General features: G+C 36.3%; 1 protein-coding gene across 2 annotated transcripts in view; it reads left to right on the forward strand.

The window, feature by feature from the left end:
- Nucleotides 1–1,121: 1,121 nt before the first annotated feature.
- Nucleotides 1,122–16,948, forward strand: part of SLC38A10 (solute carrier family 38 member 10) — a 68,962-nt gene continuing 53,135 nt past the window's right edge. For both annotated transcript variants that reach the window (XM_051995407.1, XM_051995408.1), the window contains exons 1-4: nucleotides 1,122–1,802; nucleotides 8,173–8,290; nucleotides 14,730–14,775; nucleotides 15,686–15,779. In XM_051995407.1, the coding sequence (XP_051851367.1) occupies nucleotides 1,704–1,802; nucleotides 8,173–8,290; nucleotides 14,730–14,775; nucleotides 15,686–15,779 (357 nt within the window). In that variant the 5' untranslated portion in view covers nucleotides 1,122–1,703. The remainder of the gene's footprint in view (nucleotides 1,803–8,172; nucleotides 8,291–14,729; nucleotides 14,776–15,685; nucleotides 15,780–16,948) is intronic.

Here is a 16,948-nt window from a genome sequence, read left to right on the forward strand (position 1 = left end):
TTCATAGAACTGATTTCTCTGGGTATAAGGCAGTCGTAGTTTATAGGCAGCAAACTGACCATAAAGGACATCCCAGCCTCATATTGGGGGAGATAGGAGAAAGGATTCTTCTTTGCTCTTTCCTTTGCTCCACTGTTGATCCTGCTTCTGTACTTGTTGCCATAGAGAGAAGTTTGCTTTCCATCCATCAAGACAGCACCCCTGCCTAGCTGGCACTAGTAAATGTGTAAGTGTTGTTGGTACTTATTAAATGTCTGGGTCTATCCACCAACCCAGATCTATGTGGATGCAAAATACCACTAGAGATTGGACAAGACAGAAGGTGAGGAGAAGGATACTGGATATGCTGGGAAATGTTAAACTTGCAGAGGTCTGGGTGGGATGGGGTGTGAGGATGTGCATGGCACAACCTTTTAAGCTCAAACTGCTTCATTAACAATTTCTTCATTTTCTTAGGACTGGACAATCCACCTGGCAGCTAGGTGGCGCAGTGGATAAAGTGCCCAGCCCTAGGTAAGAAGACTCGCCTTCTTGAATTCAAATTTGGCTTTAGACGTATACTAGCTGTGTGACGCTGGGCAAGTCATAAATTTGCCTCAGTTTTCTCATCTGTAAAATGTGCAAGACGAGGAAATAATAAAATAAACCACTCCAGTATCTTTGCCAGGAAAAACCCAAATGGGGTCACGGGGAGTCAGACATTAAAGACTTAACACTAAAGACATCAATCCATAAAACAACCCATCAAGCACTGGTTTGGAGCCAATTTGAGAAGAGCAGATATTCACATGGAAAACTTTACAATAGGCTCTCCAGAACTATTACTAGCCGACTACAGCTTCGGCAAGCTTAAGCGCCACGTGTAGAAGCTGATCTCCAGTCCCCCAGAGCAAACCCTCCTACTCCTGTTCTAGACTGGGCCATTGTAACTCCGCCATCTCATTGGTCCACACAGCTTTCCTCCCTCTCCGATCCGCCTCTTTCCTCTCCTTCCATCCTTTCATTGGTTCACATAACTTTCCCTCCAGCTCTCCCCCGCCTCTCTCTTCCCCGCCCCCCCCCTCCCAACCCGGGTCAGGTCCTGCTTCTTCGTCACTTCCTGGAAGATAGCCCAGGGAAAGCGGAAGTTTGTGTGGGTGAGGCAGAGAGGGAGTCTGGGCTGAGGTGTCCTTGCCTAAGCCGTTGTTGTGTTTTCCTGGGTCCAACGCTGGGGTTGCGGAAGAGGCCGAGGTTTCCTCAGTAGCAGGGAAGGGGGAAAACAAGGTTGCCAATATAGAAGGAAGAGGGGAAAGGACATGAAGCAATCGCGGAACCTGGAGGACTCGGGAGGCTGAAGCTCTATCCTCCCCTCTCTGCTCCTGTTTTCTTCTCATCCCCTGCCTCCAATCTCCCCCGCCTCCGCATCCCAGATCCCCCTCCTTCTTTTTGATCTCCTCTCCCCTTCCCACTGTTTTTCCTCCACTTGCCCTCCTCCACCTGCTCCTTCTTGGCTTTGACAACACCCCTCTATCTTGGACTAACTAATCCTGAGCAAGTTACTCCATGGGAGGCGGTGGGAAGAGAATCGTGTGACCCCTGACCCCTTAATCTAGTGAACTGCGACACTTCTCCCCTAGCCCCGCTTCCTTGGCATCCCGAGTCCCCAATCCCTGTTTACCCCGGGGCTAGAAGAGAGGGGTCATTGACCCTGACCCTTTCAAGCAATGGCCGCGGTGGCAGCATCTAACTGGGGTCTGATCATGAACATTGTGAACAGCATTGTGGGGGTCAGTGTGCTCACCATGCCCTTCTGCTTTAAACAGGTGAGTCTGCCACCCCGCACCTGGCTCCTGTCCACGGAGGTACTCTAGTAAAATGGGTAGTAAAAAAGACTTTTCTAGGGTCCCATTTTTTGTTGCTCTATCGTGTTAGGAATTGGCATGAGAAAGAAGTTAATTGGGCGTTTGACCCTAAGCTTAGGACTGCTATATAACCTGCAGCTCTATGTGTTTGCCCTCAAGCTAGAAAATAAACATCTTTCCTTTATGTGTATTCTCCTGGCCTGATTAGTAACAAGATTTTCATTTATTTATTTATTTATACTTGTGAACAAAAGAGCCTTTTGTACCCAAATTACTGTCAGTGGAACTAGACTGGTAGAATATTTAGAGTTGAAGAAACTTCTCTGGTCTTCTAGGCCAAATCGTATCATTAACAAAGTTAATGAAGAATGCATTTTTAACGTGTAAATAGAAGAGTATCAGGAGAACTAATAAGGACTAATAATGTCCTTAAGATTCCTAATATAGTAAGTACCATTATATATGTGCACCTGATAATTTTTATTTGATTTTCAACTCTGGAGAGACCTGTGGAGCCAAGCATTTGTCAAAGTTGTTCCCAGCTATCAATACATCAAAAAGAAAAAGTTTGGTAGCATCTGTTTTTGGCCTCAAGCCTAAAAGTTCCTAAGAAAGAGACTTGTCTAGGCTATTGGTGCCTTATAAAATTTTGTAAATAGGGCCAAATATGATTAAAATGTGAACTTTTTTTCTGAAATAAAGTGTTCACAAAAAGCAATTTTATATTGATTTGTATCAAACTTCAGATTATATTGTTCATGTAATCTATATACACAAAATCTTTGCCTGCCAGGCCTGTGATGAAAAGTACCCATATAATGCTTTTCAGCGATTAAAGTGGTTATATCTTAGTTAGGAATTTTTTTCATACCTGTGAAAATGGGAACTTTTCAGAAAAGGTTGACTGAAATGTTTTCTATGAAAGACGCCCCTACTTTGAACTTAATTGGAATATTTCATTAAAGTGCCTATTGACAGATTTTTCTGTAAACCACATGAAGGATTAATGTTTTCACCATTTTAAATCTTTGATCCAGTTTTCAGGTCCTTATGCTCACATTCAGTTTACCATTTATTCTCATCAACTTGAGACATTGTTGTTCAGTTCAAATTTCTGCAAAAGGAAAAAAATACAGGGATTTTTCTTTTTTCTACCTATGACAGAAAGTATTCTTTTCAAAGTTACTAATGATCTCAATTCCCAAACCTTTGATAGTTTTTAAACCCTCATCAGCCATTCCATTCCATTCCATACTTGGGACTACCCTTTCCTTCTAGATAACTCTTTCATCTGGGTTTTTGTGGCTCTATTCTTTCTAATCCTTTTCAGTTTTCTTTGCTGGTTCCATCATTCAGATATAATCTGAATTTTAACTATTGAGTTTCCCTAAATCTCTTCTCTGTATATATTCTCTCTTCCTGACCTCATCATATCCCAATTATCTGCTGATAATTACTCTCTCCTCTGAGCATCAGTTATACATCACCTGTTGCCTTTTGGATATTTTGAACCAGATGTCCCAGAGATATCTCAAAGTCAGCATGTCTAAAATCGAACTCATTATTTTTCTCCCCAAACTCCAAATTCCCTATTTTTGATGAAGACATCAAAGACATTGGCATTAGTCTCCTTAACTCCACATATCAGATCAGTTGCCAAATCTTGTCATTTCTATTTCCACAGCATCTCTCATTTCTGACTACTTTCTACTCACAACCATCCTCATTATCTCTTGACTTGATTGTTGAAACCATCTCCAAATTGGTCTCTGCTTCAAATCCTTCTCACTTTAGTCCATCAGCTATCCCCTGCCAAAGATTTCCTTTCAGCACAGAAAGGACCATGTCATTCTGTACTCAATAAACAAGTAATTTCCTATTGTCTCTAGAATCAAATAGAAATTCCATTTCCCATTTCTGTTTGTTTGCATTGTACATCAACCATACCTGGAATTCATCCCTTTCCTTCAAGACTCAGTTAAACACCATCTCCAAAATGAATCTTTTCCTGACATCCTCAACTGATAGTGCCCTCTTCAAGCTACTTTTCTTTTAAGTACTTTGTATTTTTTGTATTTATGTGCTATGGATATGTACATCTAATATACTTGTCCTTGTTGTCCTTGTCTTCTGTGTGTCCTATTAGAATGTAAGCTCTTTATTAGGGATAATTTCATTGTTATTTTTCTATCCTCAGCACCTACCACAGTGACAGGCCCAGAGTAGGCATTTGTTGTTTGATTATATAATTCCTATTCTGGGCCCATCACAAATCCTTTTTCTTTCATAGCTACAGCCCACATTTATCTCTCCCGTTCTTGAACTCTAGAGTCATATAATCTGTACTTCATTTTGACATTCATTCACACAATATATTTAAAACATATGTGTACATGTGTGTTCTCACATGTGTACAATACATACATACATAGTATTTATTATAACTTAATGTTACTATGTCTTCAACTAGAATTTCTGGGGTATATATTTTGTTCCTGATTTTGGCACCTAATCACCTATATATTTGTGTGTGTGTGTGTGTGTGTGTGTGTGTGTGTGTGTGTGTGTGATATGTCATTTATATACCGTGTTTGTAGATAGCTAGTTCTGCCTTGTATTGTAACTTAATTGTGCTTCACGTTACATCTCATTACTGCAATTGGATTATAAATTTCCAAAGAACAGGATAAACTCTGGGATAGGGGACATTTGTTTTCTTAAATACTTCCAAATTTATCAACATTAACTTTTAGTACCCATGTATGGAATGCTTACTGCATTGATGCATGGATGCATGGAAAACTTACTGAGTGAAAATCAGTCAGTAATTTAAGAGTACAAAGCCATTTTGTACTAGCTTATAGTCTATCAGAAAATATTGAATACCTATTATAAGCAGGATATGTGATTGGGGAGGTAATAGTTTCTATAAAAGTCTATATACATAAGGATGTAAAGATCCAATAAAAAGTGGAAAAAAAACCATACTTCCAAATTTATGTTTTTTATACTTGTGCTAATATTGGAAAGACAGAATTCCTGTTTTATATCTTGATACCTTTCTAGAAGGAAAATAAACAGGAGAATGATCATGATAGGAAGCAGTCAGTGAAGTGTCACACAGAAAAGGAACTGCTCCTGTTAACCAGTAAATCTCATAAGGCTTAGTAGATAAAATCTGAGACCTGGGTTGGGGATAGAATATATGGCATAGAATTTTGAGTTGAAAATGAACATTTTTGGGAAGGGTTTCATATAAAAAATATTACATTGAAAAAAATTCATATTTTCCTTTGAAAGATGAAGTTTTTAAAAATAGAAAGTGGTCGCCAATGTCCTCCTTCCTGCCCTTTCTTCTGAGAATGAGGTAGAAATAAATTAAACTTAATTTTTCTGTCCCAAAACATGTTTGTATTTCTGGTGCAATAATTAATGGCAATTGGGAGCAGGTAGGTGTTGCAATTGATAGAGTATTAGCCCTGAAGTCAGGAAGACCTGAGTTCAAATGTGATTTCACTCACTTAACACGTCTTAGCTGTGTGACCCTGCACAAGTCACTTAATCCCAATTGCTTCAGCAAAAAAAATAAATAAATAAATAAATAAAAATAATAATAATAATTAATGGCAGCTGGAATTTAAGTAGCACTTTTAAATTTTTACAAAATCATTCAACCAGCATTTATTTAGTATCTATGTGCCAGATGTTATGCTTGTCTTTGAAGATACAAAAAATAAAATCATCCCTATTCTCAAGGATTTTACATTCTAACAGGGAGACAAGTACACAGGGAAGTATATTCACAATAAGTATAAACAGAATAAATAGAAAGTATTTAAATGCAAGATAGTTTGTGAAAAAAGGAGCTAGTAGCTCTACTGGAGAAGGGAGGATTACAGCTGAAGGTGTGCTCGAAGTAAGAGAAGGATCTCATTTGAGCATCTGCAACAACCCTGTGCCTTAAAGCCTAGAAGTCTTTTATTTTTCTGAAGATTAATAAACTGTTTTGTAAACTTTTTGCCACATTTTTAGGCTATCATATTTTCACCTCTCTCCAGTCCTTATTATTGAAAAATAATATTAAAAAAATAATCTTATCTGTGGATCTGGTTATATCTGTTTTAAAAAAAAAAATCTCGAATGCACTTTTACCATTTTATTGGGCATTAAAATCATATGCTACCACTGCCTTTCCAATCTGATTGCATTTCACTTTTCTCACACCATGTCCTAGCCAAACTTTATCACCTCTTCTTATGCTTAACATTGTTCCCTGTAGTGGGATGACCTCCTTCCTACTCTTTGCTGAATGCTGAATCTTACCTTTACTACCTGTGTGACTTTGTACAAATTACATTGCTTTTTTTAGGTCTCAGGTTCATTATCTGTGACACTTAGTTGTGTTAAAATAAAACAGTTATTATCTGTAATAATATGAAGCCTATTATTTTTAATATCTGTAATAATATGAAGCCTGCCCATATCTCTCATGAAACCAAAAAATGTTCACAACTTTCAAGCAGTTAAACCTTGATAGAATGCTCACCAAAAATCAAGATTTCACTTCTTTTTTCATGAAGAGTAACAGTGGATAGAATGCTTTAGCTAGAGTCAAAAAGATCCTACCCCTGATACTTTCTATCAATGTGACCATGTATTCCTGACTTTGATCTTTTAGGGCCCCAACTTCTGTAAAGTAGGGGTGAAAAGCCATGGTTTTTACCTCAAAGGGTTTTTGTAAGAATCAAATGAGCCAATATTTTAAAGAGTACTTTGGAAATTTCAAAGTTCTGTGGTAATGTTAGTCTTTCTCCTTCCCTCCTAGCTTTCCCCCTCAGATCTCATATTCTTTTATCCTTCTCTATTGTATTTTTAATTTTACATTTATGTCTGATTTGTTCCTTTTCTAGACTATTAGCTCTATGAAGGCTGGGAACTCATCTAAATTAGGCATAACTCCCAAGACTTTCTATTGTGCTTTACTCACTAGATCATCATCAGTATTTATTGAATGGGTTAGTGAATGACTATCATTGGCTTCATTTTACTTAAAAGTTAAAAAAAACTTTGAAATTTTCTGATTTTGGAAAAAGAACCAAAAGTTTAAGACAAAATTAATGAAAGGTTTTCAGTCTTAGAAATGACCCAACTTTTTGTGATGGGAGAGCTTCTAGAATTATTAGCAAGTTGGACTTCTGGATTGTTTAGCAAACATAAAATAAGTGATTCTTTACTTTGCCTAGGGCAAAAGTGGCTGTAGGCCAGGCTGGCAGCTTGCTAGTCCCCTGGGGCTACATGATTACACTTTTTTTTTTTTTTTTTTCTGATCCCAGTTTCTGTCAGAAGGGATTCACTTACTACTACTACTACATGTCCCAGTATGCACTGCAGCTTTATTCTCCCTCTTAAAAACATTTTATCCTGGGATTTGTAGTTTCAATGATGTGTTCTGAAAATCATAGCGCTTGAAGGACTGCTAGAGATTGTCTCTTGCAGAATATTTCCCTCATAAATGAATAAGTAGAAGCTCAAAGATGTTGTCCAAGGTCACAGGTGATGAGGTCTGTTAACTACCAATCCCCTGTACTTTCCACTATATTATACTTTATCGCTGTGAATGTAATTTTTTCATCGTTCCTGCCTATTTTTTGAGTATCACTATTTGCATGTAACTCTTTTGCTTTTATTTCTGTGTATTTCAAGGTTATGTTTTAGCTATTCTTTTAAAATACAGGTATTTTTCTATGATTTCTACAGCCAGATTAAATAGTATGAGTGATCTGGGTTATTTTGAACTGCATTCAGTTCGTAGATTTTTGTTTCGTTTGAGCCCCTTTCTTCCAAAATAATCACTTAATACTATTGTTAGTATTTAAGATAGCTAATAAAAAAGTGACTGAATTATAAATAAATTTGCAAAGAACCAGAGAACTGCTAGATTGATACATAAACAGAGACAATCCACTAGAATGATTAAATTTGAGGGGGGGGCATTAGGAGAGTGAATGAGTTTTCCTTTGAGAGGTGACTCTGATTTGATGCTTCTGTCCAAAAGTTACAACAAATTAATTTGGGGAGCAATTCTTTTGGCAAGGGACTTTTTTTTAATCATCAATGCTTGGCACATATAAGGGTTTAATAAATACAGAGGTTTAATAAATGCTTGTATGGGTAAGTAAGTAAAATTGAACAAATTTTTCATTTTTGCATTTATGATAGCTCTGAGCGAAATAAGTAGATGAAATAAATATATGTATGTGTGTGAGAAATCTGAGAATGTTTTCTATATCATTTTGTGATGGTATCTCTCTTTTCCTTTTGAACCCTCTAGTGTGGCATTATCCTGGGAGCCCTACTGTTGATTTTCTGTTCCTGGATGACACATCAGTCCTGCATGTTCTTAGTGAAGTCAGCCAGCCTTAGTAAACGCAGGACCTATGCAGGCCTAGGTGAGAATTTCAGACCTTGAAATCATTCAGCAGATATTTATTGAGTGAGTACAATGTACAAAGGCATTGTGAAATGTAAAAAGTATTACAATCTAAAGATCAGAATTATCTTTTGGACTTATTAAAGCTCTTTCTCCATAGATATCAGTGCTTACATTTTTCTTGGTAGAGTACAGAGCCCTCTTGGTAGAGGGCATTGGAACTGGAATTGAGAAAACCTGGTTGAAACTCCACTTCACATATTTAGTTACTGTATGATCCTGAATAAGTTACTTTTTCTATTTCTCAGTTTGTTTTTCTATAGAATATGCCATTTAGATTCAGTTATCTCAGAGGGCCTTTCTAGCTCAAAGGCTATGATCTGATAAGCTGTAGCATTTAATATTGTTGAAGTTTTTGAGTAGTTTATAATCTATTTGCTTTTCTTCTTTCTTTGAGGAGGTGGTGAATTTCATATACTTGATAAAGTAATCTCATTATCCCAGGAGTTGAAACTTTCCTTGATATTTTTAGTTCTGCTTTTCATCCCTTTAGTTTTTTTGTCTTGCAATTCTCTTTTCATCAAAAGAAACAAAAACATTTATCTTTTTTGCTTTCTGAAAGACATTTCAGTTTGTAATATTTTATCACTTGCATGATTTAACTGAACTGTTAATCTTGCCTTCTTGCTTTTTCCTTCATTCTAGCATATGAAAACTTCTGTCTTTTCAAAGGCATAGACTTAGAATTGTTTTGATTGCATTTCAGTTCAGAGTAGGTGTTGAAATGTCAAAACACAAATTCTCAGAGGTTGGCATTGTGGGTGTCTGGTGAAAGTTATTGGTCTCCAAATGAAAGCCACTAGTTTCTCTACCCCATGTGTTTCTGAGGACATTAGGTTCTGCCAGCAGAGTGCCTGGCAGGGAGTGTCAACTTTCTGGATTGCAGCTATATAAGTATCCATGGCAAAATGAGGAGGAGAAGGTAAGAGGAAATAGTGTACAAAGTTCCAAGTAGCTGACAGAATAAAAACATCTGCAAGATCCATGTGTGAGTTTTTGGCAAATTTGCTCATTGTTCTTTTCTTTTCACTGTGACGATTTGACTTTGGCACCAGTATGTTAACATTTAGCTAAAATTCTCAAGGGAAAATTTTGCATCCTCTCTTCTTTCCTTTTCTTTTGCTGATGAGATTGAGTGTGTTAGATAAAGTCATAGAAATAACATTTACCTCTGACCAGATGAGCTTGACTCTTAGTGCAAAAACACCAAGCCAAAATTTGTGTTGAAACATAGCTTCTCACCAGAAACAAAATAGGAGACATTTCTACATTTCTTCAGGATTTGTGCTGCTATGCTACACTTAGAAATTTCCCTCACATTGTTGTTCCTTTTTCAGAAATGTTTAATTGGCTTCAGGTACCACACTAATCCTCTCTCTCAATGTTATCTTGTGGATCTCATAATTTTCTATGGCTTCCTGTTCTGAGGATGTTAGTACAAAGTGGTTTGGTTTTTGTCATATGCAAAAGACATAAATAAAATGTTTATTATGTTCAGTGACCATTCTGTTGACAGATGGATACTTCCATTGCATTGGCTGCCTGGGGCTTAGCATTTAGTTGCACAGTGTGACTGCCTAAATGTACCTACTAGAAGCAAAAAGGAAAAAAAAAAAAAAAAAAAAAGAAAGAAAGAAAGAGAAGAAAAAAGGAAGCAGAAGAAGAAAACTTTCAGAGTATCAATAAAGTTATGTCTCATACCAACCAAACAAAATTATCTGATCATTCTGGGCTCCCAGAAAGTTTCCTGAGGTCTTGTCTGATATAGTAATTAGTTCTCCTTTTACCTATTCTTTTCCATTGCCATACCCACTTCACAGAAATGAAGAGCTCTAGCTTGTATGAAAGGAGATGAGAATCTCCTTCATCATTTTTGAAACCAAGAAACTCCAATATAGAGGGATTAACAATACTTCCAAATTTCTTGGGATTTTAGGAAATACTGGACCATTTTTTTTTTCTCGTATGCAGAGAAAAATTGAAAGAGAGAAAATTTATTCTTTTCTTCATCTTCCTGAGTGAAAGCCCAAACAAGTTTACATTGCAAGATGTATGTGATTGAAAGGAAAGATGTTCTTGGTAGTCGTCTTATACTGTTTCCTAATACATTAGTTCAGTATTGTTGAACAGCTAGTCTTTGTCATTAATTACTTGTATACTAATACAATCTGCAGGAGATCTTTTCAGTCTTGTAGCTGATTCTGTGGGGTACCTGGCAATTTGGAAAGGTCCAAGGCAACTTGAGAAATTGTTCTGAACTGTTAAATTTGAGGAGATTTAATATAGCTTGTATTGTTCCAGAAATGTACCATCCTATAGATTTTACTATATCACTCTACCACAGTTATCTCTGCCACAGTGATACAGCATTTGATTGGCAGTGAACTTTGCCAACCTAAAGTTTTTTGGTGCTTTTTCACTTTTTTTCAGGTTATGGGTCATCATATTTTATATTTTGATTAAAATTCATAGCTGCCCATCCTAATTTTGTGTAGACTTTTCATTTTTCCCCACAGAAAATGATCATAAACAACTTAGTTTAAGTGTGGAATGACCCAAATGAAATTGTTCTGAGTTTCACAATCCTACGATATTCATTGACCATGACCCAGAACTGTGTGAAGTGGGCTCTTCATGCAACCATGGAAAATTTATATCTCACATTTAATGTATGTAATCATTATATCCCACATAATAGGGATGGAAATTGGTCCTGTAATTTCATTAGCATAAACCACAAAGTGAGAACTTCCTGTTTCTCTGCAGTTCAGCCCCCTTTTAATCACCCTTCTCTTAGAGAGTCACCTGGAATAGTTAGAAGTCAAGTCATTTATACAGGGTCTTATAGGGATCTGACTTAGGGCCTTCCAGGTAGGTTCTTTATCCACAAGACTGTGTGTTGTCTTTCAGATTTCATAGTAATTAGTCAAAAATAATGGAAGGGATTAACTTTCACTTAATGAAACAGAACCCCCTGGACTTAGAGAGATGATCTAGATTTGGGCCTCAGCTCTGATCCTGGTCAAATCATGTCACTTTGAGTCTCAATTTCCTCATCTCTAAATTCGGGATAATGGTATTTTTCCTTTCAAAGAGAGACCTTGCCCAAATGTGCTAACTAGAAGTTAAACACCTGCCTTAGGTAATGTCTGATACCTTGCAAGACGTTTCAATTCTGAGATGCCAGAAAGTTTTGTTAGGTCCTACAATATTGGCCTGTTTGGAAGACTGGGATAATTTGATTACCTTAGTCCTTTATAATTTATAAAGTGCTATATAGCTGTAAACTCTAATTAGCCTAATAACATTTCCATTTATATAGCATTTTTAAATTTTGAAAAGCATTTTATGTATTTTCAGCTTTGATCTTCATAGTAACCCTATGAAGTAGATGCTGTTAACCTTGTTTTACAGATGAAGAAATTGAGGCTGAGGGATTATGTTTGCTCGGCCAGGTTCACACAGCTGGTGAGCATCAGAGGCCTGATTTGAATCAAGTCAAATATCCTACCATGCTGCCTCTGTTGAGAATTTTCGGTTATAGTTTAATCTTTCTCATACCTGTTGATGTTCCCATAAGTTAAATAATAAAGAATTGGGATCCAACTTTCTAACAGGCAGGGTTTCTACAACCTTTTCCCCCTTTTCCCCCACGGCAGTTTAGGGTTGAGGCTTCCTGCAGTCTCTTAGGGGTGATATCTCTCTGGGAGATCAGTAGTTCTTGGAGTTCTCCATTACCTACCTACTATGTATCCTGAGTGTTACAGAGGAACTGATGAGAGCCAGTAAATACTGACTCACAGGGCCATGTAGAGTAGATGATTTCTTGAAGGAAGGAGACAGACCAATGATCTTGTGATGGCCAGGAGAAGGAAAGGGGAAGATAAGAGAAGACATGGGACAAATAGGCCCAAATCTGTTGTTTGGGGCCTGATTGTCCTTCATGCTAGAAGACAACCAATATAACATCACTGTGTTGGGGTCAAGGTATGGTATATCTGACTATGGCTGATCACAAGCTCCATCACAGCTCAGGCACAAATAGTCCATATGAACATTTGGAGTGAAGAAGTCTCTTAATTTGTGCATTCCATTCCTTAGGAGCCCCTGCACTTCTGCTTTCCTCACAGAACAACAGTGCCTTCTTTGATCCGGGCACACTATCTGTGTAGTCCTTTGCCAGTGTCTCCCAAGGAGCTCCAAAATTCTTCAGAGAGAGCTTGAGAATGAGCTTGGAGACAGGTTCAAAAGAATTACAAGGCACTGAGGCAATGAGAGACTAGCAACTATGTATACATCTTCCATCATCTTCCCCCATTCTTCTCAATACTTGTTTGCTTTTAGGATCAACATTGAAAGTCAATATTATTGAAGACATAGTTTTCCTATCCCCAAAATATATCTTGGAGATATAACATAAATAATTGATTATTTTATAGTTAGGGAAAAGGTTAAAGAGCAGAGAGAGTTACAGATGACTGATAGAGTGAAGGATAGGAGCTGGGAATGGCAGCTGAAATAAAAAGAGTATAGAAAAAGGAGGTTGTGGAAACCTGAGACACATTTCTCTCTTTTCACAATTTTGCCCAGGATCAACCCTGTTTCCCGTCAGCCTTTTGCCTATGGTAGGGTACCTGTCTAGTTAATGAGAAAAAAGTGACACCTACTGATTCCAGAAAGACTTCCTGGGAAAAAAACTACTTTGGGGATTTTCTTATTTTTCTCCAAACACTCTTGGCTTTTCTTAGGCCTTCTAGATTTGTACTGCAGAATCTCAATTAGAGAATTGCTCTCCTGGCTTCTAGAAAGGAAAAAAAAAAGAAATGCCTAGGGCCTTGAGAACAACTTGGTTTGATGCATTGAAGCTTGTATTCAGAAAATTTGCTGATTTATTTATTATGATTGTGAGTTCTTTAATTTAGGACTGATTTTCCTCTTTGACAGTAAACTTGACCATTGGGTGTTGAGTAATAAGGCTGTGTCATAGCAGATTTGGATTAAAAAAATAAAGGCCCCTTGTTAACATTAGCATAATAATTCATTGTTTCATTTTATTTAGATTTCTACTTGATACACAAAAGCTTTATCAGCTAGTGCTAAGGTGGTAAAAGTCTTGGAAAACAATTTCTTGAGTATATTTCTGAAAAATTTTTTTCTTAAGGCCCAAGTAAAAACTTTTGCTCAATCCTGGTCTTTTAGCCAACACCTTAGAAACAAGATACCAAAGGTCTTATTTTCTAAACAGTTACTCAAAAAGAAAAGAGTACTGTTTTTCAAGCCCCTTCACAGGAAATAAGCATGTTCATTTCCTGCTTTCTTTTCAAGGGGCCTGCCCTTTCTAGTAAGGGAGGAAAAAGAGGATCAGGAAATCTGGGCAGCTGACCATGGCTGTTTCCTTTCTTTTCCATTCACAAACATTTTTCTTTTGGTTTCTTCCTCAGAGACCTTGACTTTTCCCTCTTTTAAAGACTGAGCATTAAGGAATACTGGGATTGTAATAGAGCTGTTAAGGTCATAGGAGAAACTTGCTGAAGTGAACAATTTTAAATTTCTCAGCTACTTGAACACATATCATCATCAGGAAGGCTAGCCAAGCTTTTTTTAAACCATGTGATTTTTACTAAGGTAAATGACAGAGAATTGATGCTAGAATGATATATGTTAATAAAACACACATAAATGGAATGTATTGCCTATTTCCTCGGGAGCCTGTCTTTAAAAAAGCAAACATGAGCTTTCTGGGTCTTTTCCCTTCTCCAAATGAAGTAATGGAAAGGATACTCTTCATTTTCTGCTACAAACTCTGACCAAAGGATTAAAAATAAAAGCATTGGAATAAAAATTACTTTTGGTGTGGGCTGTGAAAGCTGGGGATTCTGGTGATGGGACCTAACATTCTGGGCACTGTCTCAGTTTTGCTAAACAACATCAGGCGGTTCAGTTTATAATAGGCTACAAGGGGGAAAAAAAAGAAATCTGATTGAAATTTTGCACTACAGTGCTTTTTTTTTTTTTTTTTTTTGCCACACAGCATCTATACATGCATATTTTCTATTCCAAGCAGACTTTCTTTTAATGGTTGCCATGTGTGGGAAACTGCTACTTTGCAATGCCTTTTTTTTTTTTTTTGGAGTGGGAAAAAAATAACCTGCTTTGTGTCTAACCATTACTTTGTTCTTTTTTTTTTTTTTTTAATGTGGTTTTGATTTGTAAATGGTATGTCCAAAAAAGAAAGAAAAAGAAACAAAACCCCTCAGACACCTAGAAATCCCAGATTAGTATGTTTCTGTAAGATTGAAAATTGCCCTATATGTTATCAATATCTTCTCATTGATATATGTGGCATCATCCAAGTCATGTTTCACTTACAAGATTTTGTTGTTTTTTTTTAATCCAAGCATTTCATGCCTATGGAAAAGCAGGAAAAATGTTGGTGGAAACCAGGTAACCTGTGTACTTTACTTTTTGATTCTCAAATCCTTCCTTTCTTCCCCCATCTCTCATCATCCTTAAAAGCAAAAATAGACTGAAAAATTATTACAGAATAAATAATATTTTTGGTTTGTAGAATTTGCACCGTTTTTATAAATTTTTTATAAAGATAAATCCAAGAAGTTTCTACTAAGATGAAAGCTGAGCTTATATTTTTAAAATGCTTAGAAACAACTTTGGAAGTATTTGTTTTATTAATAAAAATGGAAGAAAAGAAAAGGAAAAGTTTTTTTAATGCCACAAAATGGAACTTCCTCAACTAGAATTATAACCATGGAGTGCTGTTCTCTAAAAGGTAAATTACCAAATGTGTGACTACTTAAAGAGGTATTAAATAGAAAAGGCTGTGTTTTTCTTTTGTTCCTTTGGAATACAATTTTGTCAGATGGTAAAATTTTTGAGGAAAAATGCACTCAGGATTGTTAATTAGGAAATTGCAAATTACAGAGACCAGCCCTTTTGAGAAAGTAGTTGATAATTCTTTTAACTTGTCTAATATTGCAATGCATTTTTATAGTATCTGAAAGAACTTTTAGAGATTCCTGTGGAGAGAAAAATATAATACTACATAAAGGAAAAGTTTAATGTTATTCAATATTCAGGCTTAGAATGGTGAACCATACAAAACATCTCCATATCCTGTAAACTGTTGGACTTTCTAAATTTCATCTTTCATTAAATCTAAGTTTGAATAAAATCACATGTCAGTAGTACTGTGTATACAGAGTTCATAGTACACTATTCTTTCATAGAAATCTGAGCTCAATCTGATTTTCTGCTAGGATGATATGGCTTTGATTGTGATGAGACAATAGAATCTTTTAAAAACATAATTTAAAACCCCCACTTTCTTTCTTTATAGTATGATTGGGCTGATGTTGGGAACCTGCATTGCCTTCTATGTTGTCATTGGTGATTTGGGATCAAACTTCTTTGCACGGTTGCTTGGATTTGAGGTAAATTTATTTTCAGACATTTCAGTTTACTTGAATTCAAACTTACTCATATTGCAGTTAATTTAATTCATTTTGGAAAGTTTATGTCTTATAAAACTAGGATGACAATGTTTGAAATTAGGTATAAAGTCCTTATTATGCCTTGTTATTAGTGTGACCTTGGATGAATTAATTCATTTGTGCATCATCCTGTTTCTTTACCTATATAATCATTGTTTTATCCCTGTTCTGCTATTAGATAGATTTGAGGATCTGATGAGCTCTGTGATTGAAATGATTTTAAAAATTGCTCTGGTTGTGGAATAATTCTTTAAGTATTAACCAACAATTTGCTTCAGATTGTTTTTAATATCTTGAATTGTGATACCAAGTGGTCTACTATACTTTAAGTATGTAACAATGAAAACAATAATAAAATGATACAATTAGAGATTACCTCATACCAGAGATGTCAATCATATGGAATCATATTACATTGTAATTGGAAAATATTTAATAAAATAACTAAATAGTAAAACATAGTTAATATATTTTCAAACTAAGTTAATATGCATCCTGCAGGTATCCTTATGTATGCATTGGTGGCCCTGTTTCTTTGACATCATTGCCCTACATTGAGGGGAATAATTATTGTAATTGTAATGCTGAATTTGTATACTTTAAGAGAAACTTCTGGTATGCTTCTGTTGTTAAGGATGGACTTAATTTTTGAATTTTTAGTTTGGTTTTCTACAATTTGAAAACAATTTCAAAATCAAAACCTTTTTATTTCACTGTAAAAATCTAGGAGCAGATTAATTTTACCTCCAAAGAATTTGCTCCCTATCCTTCATCTGCTTCATCCTTGACTTCTCATTCTCCCTTGTTCCACATCTCCATTCAGTGGCTGATCATTCTTTCTACCTCTCCAGTAACTCTCAAACCTATCCCCTTCTTTCTACTCTTATGACTATAGTCTAGTTCATCTCTCTTTCCTGAAGTTACTGTAAGAGCCTCTTGTCTCTGCCTTAAGTCTCTTTCCTCTGCAATACATTTTCCCACATAGCTGACAAGCTGATTTTCTTAAAGTAAACATCTGACTATGTCACTGCCCTACTCAATAAAACTCCAGTGGCTCCCTATTGCCTGCAGATTGCCTGCTTCGCTTTTAAAGTCCTTTACATGCTGAC

This window comes from Antechinus flavipes, chromosome 4 (assembly GCF_016432865.1).
Source record: "Antechinus flavipes isolate AdamAnt ecotype Samford, QLD, Australia chromosome 4, AdamAnt_v2, whole genome shotgun sequence".
Taxonomy (NCBI): domain Eukaryota; kingdom Metazoa; phylum Chordata; class Mammalia; order Dasyuromorphia; family Dasyuridae; genus Antechinus; species Antechinus flavipes.